The 10,167-nt window shown below is 41.2% G+C and overlaps 1 protein-coding gene across 1 annotated transcript; it reads left to right on the top strand.

Annotated features, from left to right (window-relative positions):
* Positions 1-5,172: 5,172 nt before the first annotated feature.
* TSPAN6 (tetraspanin 6) lies at positions 5,173-9,890 on the top strand. The gene is made up of 8 exons (XM_010599556.3): positions 5,173-5,365; positions 6,207-6,395; positions 6,652-6,726; positions 6,977-7,075; positions 7,365-7,496; positions 7,872-7,955; positions 8,566-8,672; positions 8,977-9,890. The coding sequence occupies exons 1-7, from the start codon at positions 5,279-5,281 to the stop codon at positions 8,632-8,634; spliced, it is 735 nt and encodes a 244-aa protein (XP_010597858.2). The 5' UTR covers positions 5,173-5,278; the 3' UTR covers positions 8,635-8,672; positions 8,977-9,890.
* The last annotated feature ends 277 nt before the right edge of the window (positions 9,891-10,167 follow it).

Raw genomic sequence — 10,167 nt, 5'->3', positions numbered from 1 at the left:
TCCAGCTCCCACAAAGCTTATATTTAGTAGGGGAGAAAAGGGGCATAAATGACTAGGAAACAGTACAAGACCATAAAATAATAAAGTGCTAAGAGCTATGGTATAGACTGTGAAGACTTTAGAGGAAGGGCAGAGAAGGGGGAACCTGGGAAAAGATGGGCCTTGGTCTGCTCTCAGGCAAGGGAAATGACATAAACAAGAGCTCACTGTTAGGTCAGAGGGGGATGGGCTAGCTGGTCAAGAGGGCTCAGGAAAATGGTAGGAAACAAGGTTGAATAAATAGAATAGGGCCAAATTATGGGGTCTTTGACAATGTGATATAGGAGTTTACAGTTCATGTGTTAGGAAATAGTGAATTCATGATATGGGTAAGAGAGAGAGAAAGAGAGAGAGACTGAGGGAGAAACAGAGAGAGAGAGAGTAAGAGAGAGAATAGTGAGCAATGGAATAAATTCTACCAGGGTTATCTTTCTCAAAACGCCTTCACTGGCTCCCTCATGGCAAAGAATTCAGTCTGAGCACCTTAATATAGCACACCATACTCTTCACAAGCAAACGCCACCTATGTCCTCAGCCTAGTCTTAAGCATTCACCCTCTGGCTCCTCATTCTGGACACACTGAGCTTCTAGCTCCTTCTTTCATACGTTGGTGCCTTTGCACAGGCACATTTACTCTCCACTATATTCCTTTCCCTCCTCTCTTGGCCTGTTGAGACTGTATCTGTCTTTGCTGCTATGAAGCTTCCTCCCAGCCCACCCCAGCTGGCAGAGGTTTGCTTTGCCTTCTTTTTCTCTCACAATACGTGCCTCAGTTATGGGACTTTTGGAACTTATGGAATTGTTCTTATTTCTGTCTCTTACTAGGCTGTGAGTGCCTAGAGGGCAAGCACTTTGCCTGAATCTACTTCATATCCACAGTAACTAACACAGGACCCTGCACATGCTAGTAGGAGGAGGCTGCATAAGGCCTCAAGTCACATTTAGACCTGGAAAAGCAGCACAGAAGGGTAGCAGAGAGGGGTTAAAGAGGAAAGTGGGGGAGGATGTTATGGAAATCACAGGAAGATAAAAGTAAGGGGAGAAGTGAGAGGAGAGGAATAGCATTCCTGTGAAACTCTGGGATGAGTAATATGAAAAGCTTCACCAACCAGAGCTAAGACAAATTCAACAAAAACTGTTTCTATAACACCTACTGTGTATGGAAAACATTATGTTAGACACTGTGAGGATATAAGGTTAAGTAAGACAGACACCGCTTTGTATGGTGTGCTTGGGAAGACAAAGACACACAAAGATACTGACAACATCTATACATACTAAATTTCCCGAAGTTGATAAAGTTCAACTTTAACTTTTTGGTATTCATCCTGAAGACTTTAATATGAAGCCTCTAGGCAGTCAATAAGATATTGTCTTAAGAAATATTAGTTATGGAAACCGACTTGCCTAACTGAGATCTTAGCACAACTTAACAAGGTTAGACTAGAAATAACTTTCCGGGAATATGGATTAAGGCAAATTGACACAGAACTGTGAATTTTAATACCATTCAAAAGTATTTCTCATTTCTATGTGTCCCAGACCATATGTTATGAGCTTTTTGAAGGAGAGATCAGGGCTGGAAGGGGATAAAAGGATTCATGGAAGATCTGAAAGGAGTAGATGGGGGAAAAAAGTGAATGGAAAACACATACAGAAGAGAATTTCAGAGAAAGAATACTAGGAATACACGGTAGACAGTAGGAATAAAAAAGCTATTCCTAGTCAGGAAGCTAATGTTTAAAACTGCGGATGTGAATTATCTGTTTAAATGAGGAGGGGCAATCCGATGGCTATAATATAAAACAAGTTGGAGGTGCTTTCAAATTTCATGATAGACAATTTGCCAAAGGTAATTGAAGGGATGCTAGAAAAGGGATTAGAAAATGAAAACAGTAGGGTTATAATGTGAATAAGAGATAAATTGTATTCTGAGTGTAACGGTTGGTGTCTTTGTACTAGTTCTTAAGACAGAGAGTAGTAATGTCCCAAGACATTATCCAGCAGCTCTCTTTAATTTTTCTGTTTTATGACAGTGTGATACTGGGATGGCCTAGACATTTAATTTTTTATTTAATTTCAGTTATCCAACCTTGAGTGATTGCTATGTGGTTGCCCTCAGAGATCAATTATGGCCAATATGCTCAACAGGGATTGGCTGAGCCCCGACTATGAGCTCATCAATAGAGCATTATGTCCTAGGGCACTCTGGAGAGTATAAAAGAGAGCGCAGGAGCCCTGCCACACTGGCTCTTCTTAGTTTCTGAACATCTAGATGACAGGATGTAAAGCAGGCAAGTAGAAATGCAACGCAGGTACTCTAGTAACTGACTAAGGGTTTTAGCAATTCATGGTCTAGAAAGAGGTGTCCGGGGGAGGAGAATTGGGGTTGGGCTGGACCTTGAGTAGGGGGCAGGAATTTTGAGTAAGTGTGGAGGGTGGGCAGGTAGTAGGGATCAGGTCTTGCTTATTGGGGAGTTAATCATACTGGCCTGTTGTGGAGCAGAAAATTCATGTTGGAAAAGCAACAGGAATTAAATCGAGATTGTATTTGTTGAGTTTTACTCTTGCCTTCTCTCCAATAGCTCAGTTACCTAGGAAGCAATCCTGCCTAACCCAGACTGGTGGGTCAGAGAGTTCAATAGTTTTTGTCTTTTTGGTTCCACTTCTTAATTTCTCCCTCTTTCTGATCACAAAATCACATTTAATGCTGAAAACTTGGGGAAAAAAGGAAAACACTTAACTATTGTTGCTGTTTGTTTTACATTCAAGATTTAGTAGGGAGTCTCGCCCTTTCCTTATTAACTTCCTGTCACCTTCAAGGTTAGGTTTAAATGTCTTTCTTTGGCATTTGTTGAATGTAGAACAAGCAGCAACAATACTTAAGGAAAGCATTTTCCTCCCTGTCCCCACCCCCTCCAACATTTTCTGCATCAGACATGTATTTTTGTGATCAGAAAGAGGAGGATATTAAGAGGTTGAACCAGAAAGTATTGAACTTGGCCTCACCTGTCTAGCATAGGCAGGATTGCGTTCTAGGCGATTGGGCTATAGGAGAGAAGGTAAAAGGAAAACTCAACAAAAACTCCAAGTGCAAGGCAGGATAGAGGAACACCATTGAGGTTTTTGTGCTTTGGGGGCTCCAAAGAGCCCTTGTTCATGGCTGAATGTCTGAGTACAGCAGTTTTTGCTTGGGTTATTCCCAGGAAAGGCAGCTGTTGGTACAATAGCAGCCACATCTTATCACGGAGTAGGCCCAGTTTCCAATGAGGGAAACTGAAGTTGGCAGGGCTTAGTCCTAGGTAAGTTACTAGCTGCTGAACCGGTTTCTCCATCTGTAAGACATGGACCACGGTAGTTGTGACCTCATAATAGGGCTTTTGTGATGTATGCATGAGGTAACACATATCAGTTGCTAAGTAACAGTGCTTGTACATGGTCAATACTCAATATTACAGTTATTATTAATACCGTAAAGAATAAATTTATCTTAGGGAAACACTTTTTAAATTGATTAGATAGAATTAGATGCCTGTTTGGTCTGGGTTTGGATCCATACTGAGGCCCAGGTTTGGTGGCACGACAGGGAGGGGGTGTAGCAGGGTGGGAGGCAGTGGTGTAAGGTGTTGTGGCCACAGGAATATTCATTTCCATGTCAGCCTTTGGTTTAATTTGGCACCAACTGTTGTTCAAACAAAGCAGCGTTGTGAGTGGCAGAGGAAGGGAGCGGAGGAAAATCAACACATTCTTGGAAATAAGATGTAGCTTTTGCTTTAACTATTTAATTTTTTTCCTTAGCTGCAGAAATGTTTCTTTGCTCTCAGGCTTACAAAAAAATCCCTTCCAGGACATGGTACAAACCCAAGCTTCAGGGGAAATTTCCATTAAGATGATGAGAAGTTAGCAAGACTATCCTTAATACTCGTTTGTTATTTTGCACTAGGACCCCTCAGATAAGGTCATTTTAGCCTAGGGAGAAAGCTTTCATGTACCTAGAGCCCCCCTCAACCTCATCTTCTATAACTATGGCCTATGCAGTACTTTAAATGTTGAAAGTCTGCTGCATTTCTTGATGACTTTGCCTCAAAGTGTTTATAGGTGTTTTATAGGTATATAGTTGTATCATTTATCCTTTCTATGTGTTTGTGTTTTTTATTATGTGTTTGTGTTAAGCCTTTCTAATTTTAGGGAACAATTTTAGTATAAAGCCGGGCAGTTCAAATAATTCATTCTCTAATAGTTGTTCCCTTGGACCTCAGAGTTCTGGTATGATGTTATAGGAACTCGTCCTAGGTCAATATTTGAAGCACAGGGAAGCTCTGTGACCAAGTCGATGGAACTTTCCTATTTTCTGGTTCTGTGGTATATGTTTAAAGCAAGGTTTCAAGCAAAGTAGTTTGAGTGTCCACCTCTTCTCCACCAATGCAGGACTTTTTGCAATAGCAATACAGTAAAATGCCATTGTGACATTTAGCTTGTGTCGATGATGGAACAGACTGAATAGGGGGCTGATGCTGCCCTCTAACCCCATCCCCTCCAGAAAGAACACACATCGAACTTTGGAATTCTTTCAATAAGTGATGATAGTTTACCCACAATTCATTCATTCTTATGCCCATTCTTTATTTAGGGGGAAAAAAAATCAGGTCAATCCCACCAGTCAGATAAATTTCACTTTTCAGTGTTCGTTTAAACACATGTGACTGTACTTACAGCTTTGTCATCTGCTTTTTCTTTTTCGCCTCTCTTTGGAAGTAGATTTCTTGTGGGTATTTTCCTATGTCATAAAATATTCTTAGGTCACTTTTAACCTTTTTGTTCCTTTCCTTCCCTCTAGGGTGCCAGGGGCCGGAGAGGCCGAATCTCTCAGCGCTGCTGGCGCTGCTGGTGATAGAAACAATATGATGAAGTTATGAGGGCGGGGGAGGGGTGGGGGGCGGGAAAGATTCTTTGAAAGCGAAAAAGTGAATGCTCCACTTGAAGACCTATGAAATTTCCGACACTAGAACCTTTGTATATAGTTTTCAGTAACCTTCTGCAGGGGGCGCTCGGCAATAGTCCCTCTTTTCCGCACAGCCTCTTGGACTTTACCCTCTAGAAAATTGCACAGTGTTTCCGGCTCTTCTCAGTTGTAGACGCTCGTAAGGTTTCGGCAGTTTCCGGAGAGACTCGGGGCCTCCGCGTCTCTCTGGCTCTGTTCGGATCACTTGGCGTGGTGGTGCAGGGTCTTAGGCGAGTCATGGCGTCCCGTTCGCGGAGACTGCAGACTAAACCAGTCATCACTTGTTTCAAGAGCATCCTCTTGATCTACACTTTTATCTTCTGGGTGAGAAACGGCGGCGCCCTGGGACGGGAGGGGGATCCCGGGCTTGGGTGGGAGGTGTTACCTCGAGCGGAGTGGAGGGAGACGAGGCTCAGGTCGGGGGTGGGGAGGAGGCGCGGTACGCCGGCGCTGGCGACCAGTTGCTGGGGCCCGAGCTCGGCCAGAGGGCCTGGGGTGCAGGACGACGGCAGCCGGCAGGCTGGGCTGGGACCCAGACGTTCCTGGTGGGCGAGTTCCATGCGGGGGGCCAAGAAAGGGGTGCATGGAAAGAGTGTCCCCGGACCGTTGGAGAGGCAAGGCTTGCCCGGCCCCTCTGAGGGGCTCGCTCCCTTAATAGTCTCTTTTCTTTTCATTGCTTCCTAAGAGGGGAGTATTGCGCAGGTAAGTATGGTATGGCTCCACTCCCGCCATCTATCCTCGAGCAGGCTTTTGTGTACCATCACTTTGTACCCGAGGCTGGGGCTGGGGGAGGGGAGAGTTTCTGGAACTCAGAAACAGTTTTTTTCCCTTCCAAGAAGGTTTTCCTAAGGAAATTTTGATCCCTGGGGCAGATATACTATGGGCTTGAAAAAGTTTAAGGATTTTGATAAGTTGTACCCCAATTTTGCCCAGCCTATGAAAAATTTTCTTTTCATGGCTGTCTGGAGGATCCAGTGTAGAGTTATCAAGGCCTGCCCCTGTGTGCACATCCCCCTCCTATTCCTTTTCACTCCGTCTCCCGCCTTTATCTGTGGTCACCAGACTGCTCAGTCCATTCTCACTCATTGTGTTTTAAACATCTGGGGGTTTGTGGTTTGAAGATCTACGGTATGGAACTGTTTCTGTTCTCTGATTTCCCACATAGATCACTGGTGTTATCCTTCTTGCCGTTGGCATTTGGGGCAAGGTGAGCCTAGAGAATTATTTTTCGCTTTTAAATGAGAAGGCCACCAATGTCCCCTTCATTCTCGTTGGCACTGGCACTGGCATTATTCTTTTGGGCACCTTTGGCTGTTTTGCTACCTGCCGAGTTTCTGCATGGATGCTAAAACTGGTGAGTCCTTCGAATTGATTCTTGGTTTTAGAAAAGTTTTGTGTTGAAAACTTTGTGTTTTGGGAACTGGCCATAGCCCTTTACAGTGTTCCCTGTTATGAAAACTTACCAACAGATGAGCTGCCAATTCCCACTTTCAAAATGGACAATTTTGTTAACTGTGTTTTCCCTGCCCTCAATAAAAAATATGCTGACTCCCTTTGCAGCTGAGATATATCTTATTTATGCTGACTTGGACTTTCTTTTTATCCCTCAGTATGCAATGGTTCTGACTCTCATTTTTTTGGTCGAACTGGTCGCTGCCATCGTAGGATTTGTTTTCCGACATGAGGTGGGTGTGAATTTGGGAACCTTAATATGTTGTATTCACTTATGGCTGTATTTAAAACTTATTTTTCAACTTAGAATTCAGAGTTCCTGATTCCACCCTAGGGGAGGGAGGGGGATACAGCAATACACACTGCCGCTTGAATAAGATACATGTTACAGCACTTTGAACTTGTAGTAGGTGGACCATTGGTCAGATGCAGAAAGAACTTTCTAGAATCTTTGTTTACTGGCTTTGTATTTCTTTGCTGTAGATAAAGAACAGCTTTAAGAATAATTATGAGAAGGCTCTGAAACAATATAACATGACAGGAGATGATAGAAGCGATGCTGTAGACAAGATCCAAAATACAGTAAGTAGTTACACTTGGTGGCTTCTTAAGAGGGGAACACATTCCCTATTCCCTATCACACAAGTATTCTTGTGTGAATACTTGTGCTGATGGGCCCTAGCCAGTTGAGGATATCTTGTGTGAATACTAGTGCTGATGGGCCCTAGCCAATTGAGGATAGCCATTTTAACATACTAGAATAGAGATCATTGAAATAGAACACAAATTTTGATCTTAAGATGATGCAGGTTAAATGTGATAGTTAAAAAGTAGTAATATGTACTATAAGTGCTTTTGTTGGATTTTTCAGTTGCATTGTTGTGGTGTCACCAAATATACAGATTGGGAAAATACTAATTATTACTCGGAACGAGGATATCCCAAGAGCTGCTGTAAAACTGAATGTTCTCCAAGCAAAGATGCAAGTAAAGTAAACAGTGAAGTAAGGAGCCTTTTTTTATTCAAGAACACTTCAGTACTTAAACAGTTAAATCCAGAGTTTACTTGAACAGTTAAATCTAGAGTTGACTCAACTTGAGTTCACACAACTAGCAGCATTTTTTAATGCATGATGCAAAAGGTAGAAATGATTGGGAATAAGAATCTGCGCCTTTTTAAAGCACCTTTTTAAAAATTCTGTTGCAAGCATTATGCTTGAAAGATGCATTTTTTATATGAAAGGGAATAGATTTCAATAAAACAATGAAAGGCTTCATAGTAGCTAAAGCCCGTCTTTCTGTGAAGGTGTATGATCAAAGTTTTTACAAAAGCATAAATTGCTTGTGTTGTGCTTAGTGTCTGTTTTCCCTCCTTTTAGGGTTGCTTTATTAAGGTAATGACCATTATAGAGTCAGAAATGGGAGTCGTTGCAGGAATTTCCTTTGGAGTTGCTTGCTTCCAGGTAAGCCCTTGCAGTTGCTTAGAAATGCTTTGACCCGTTTAGAAAGCTGAGGCTTCCACTTTTAAGCTTAATGGCCTTGCTTCAGGGATGTGGATAGTGAGGACGTTTTCAGAGAAGCCACATATTTTGTGAAACTAAAGGAAAAAAAAAAGTAAAAGCATTGACATAATTCGTCTTGACCTATGTAATTGATTTATTTAGTCTTAGTATATTTCTAAAATACTATGGCAAGGCTCAATCTCTACGGGCTAATATAATAGCCACTAGCTACCTTTGAAAGATTGTAATTGAAATAAATTTAAAAATTCATTTCCTCAGCTGTTCTAGCCACATTTCAAGTGCTCAATAACCACATGTGGCTAGTGGCTACCATATTGGACAGCGCAGGTATTACGTTCCAAGAAAATCTCTGTCCTTATAAGAGTATAAACTCCTGAATTTTGCTTGAGTGATTTTTGTCAATGACAGCAGTGATAAAACATCACTTACATTCTCTATTCACTGTGTAGGAAATTATAAGTGGATTACAAGTGAAAGAAAAAAAAATATACCTATCTTGACTACGCTCTCTTATTGTGTGTATTTAATTTTGCTCATATTTTATTTCCAGCTGATTGGAATCTTTCTCGCCTACTGCCTTTCTCGCGCCATAACAAATAACCAGTATGAGATAGTGTAACCAGCATAGCTGCGGGCTTACTCCTCTCCAGCTTTAAAGTAAGTGCCTTTTGGTCCTCAGCTCGGTTAGTGTTGTTTAGTCCATGCCCGTGATGGACTGAGTTTGCCAAGAATGTCCTCTCCGGCGGTGTATTCAAATCTTGTTGGGGCTCTGTCAGTCCTGCGTGCCTAAATACCAGATCTGACGTGGTATTTACAGCTTGTCTGTATGAGCTTCATTTATGCAACAGGGTTTACACACACATGTCAGCCTAAAGCTCATAAAGGAAACCCACATTGGCATTTTCCCTTAAAAACCTAGCTATAATTTAGGAATACTAACAAATTAATTTTTTTTCTTCAGTTTTAGGACACTTACGTCAACCCTTTGTCAAAGAAATACAAGATCGCCTGGATGAAAGACCACTGATGCTACTTAACCAGTAGACTGAAAAACTGCTGAGACTGCTTAACGATAGACTAATTCAATCAAGATATTTGTCCAGTATGTTCTAAGTCCACCTTATGTCCCATTCACATTAGATCTTTGAAGCACCCCCATATCACCCTGAAACACTGGAAGAGCTAGTAAATTTTAAATGAAATACTGTGTTCCTCTTGACTTATTTTTCTCACTATAGGGTCTTTTTTTTTTTTTTTTTTCTTTTTTTACTGTGGGATCTTTGAAAGGCTTTGGTGCTATTTTGATGTAGTGTTGTAAGAAGGAATTGCCCCCGCTGAATTTCCTACTGATGTAGTATGATAGAAAATTGACCCCTCTGAGCTGCCCCCTTCCCAGCCAAGGTTATCTATTACCACACTGTGTAATAAATACGGTTGTGGTCAGTACTTGGATAGCACTCATCAGAGTTGCCCGGCGGTGGTAATGGTCTGTGACCTAATGCGCTCAAGACTAAAAGACACTACCTGTTCTGTGACACATCAGGTTTCAGCATACTTACAGTTGCCTCCCAATTAAGGTGTCTGTACTCATGTTTATATTTTCCCTATTATTTGAAAGGTTCTAGTTACTACTTTAATGATGTCGGAATTATTGTATTTTCTTTAGGAATTTAATGTCATTACCTTTGCTGATATTTCCTTACTTATAATGATGTCGGAATTATTGTATTTTCTTTAGGAATTTAATTTCATTACCTTTGCTGATATTTCCTTACTGGGTTGATTTTAATTGGCTAACTTTAGTAGTCTTAGTTTTGGTTTATGCTTTTGATTAATAAAACTCTTTTACATAATAAATACTGTTTTCCTCTTAAATGATTGTGTTTAACTTTTAGAAAACCTGGTATGATTGTTTCCACTGAGAAAGCTAAGCCACACATTTGTACTTAGGGTACAGCTTTTTTTTTTCAACTTTTATCACCTCCAAGATTTTTTTTATTATAAATACATAGGTACCAAAACGTTTGCCAAAAATTTTGCTATTTCAACAGTCTTCACTTGTGTAGTTCAGTGACTTTTACATTCATCATGTTATTTAACCATCACCTTTAACAGAAGCTCAGTGTCCCCTAAGCATTGTCTTCCTTTCTCC

This window comes from Loxodonta africana, chromosome X (genome assembly GCF_030014295.1).
Source record: "Loxodonta africana isolate mLoxAfr1 chromosome X, mLoxAfr1.hap2, whole genome shotgun sequence".
In the NCBI taxonomy this organism is placed as follows: Eukaryota; Metazoa; Chordata; class Mammalia; order Proboscidea; family Elephantidae; genus Loxodonta; species Loxodonta africana.
The sequence above is the reverse complement of the archived record's forward strand: the minus strand, read 5'-3'. Positions and strand labels throughout refer to the sequence as shown.

Coding starts and splice junctions, on each gene's coding strand:
- TSPAN6 (XM_010599556.3), top strand. CDS start 5,279: ATGGCGTCCCGTTCGCGGAGACTGCAGACTAAACCAGTCATCACTTGT. Junction 7,497..7,871: donor CAAGTAAAGTAAACAGTGAA/GTAAGGAGCCTT, acceptor CCCTCCTTTTAG/GGTTGCTTTATTAAGGTAAT. Junction 7,956..8,565: donor TTGGAGTTGCTTGCTTCCAG/GTAAGCCCTTGC, acceptor TTTTATTTCCAG/CTGATTGGAATCTTTCTCGC.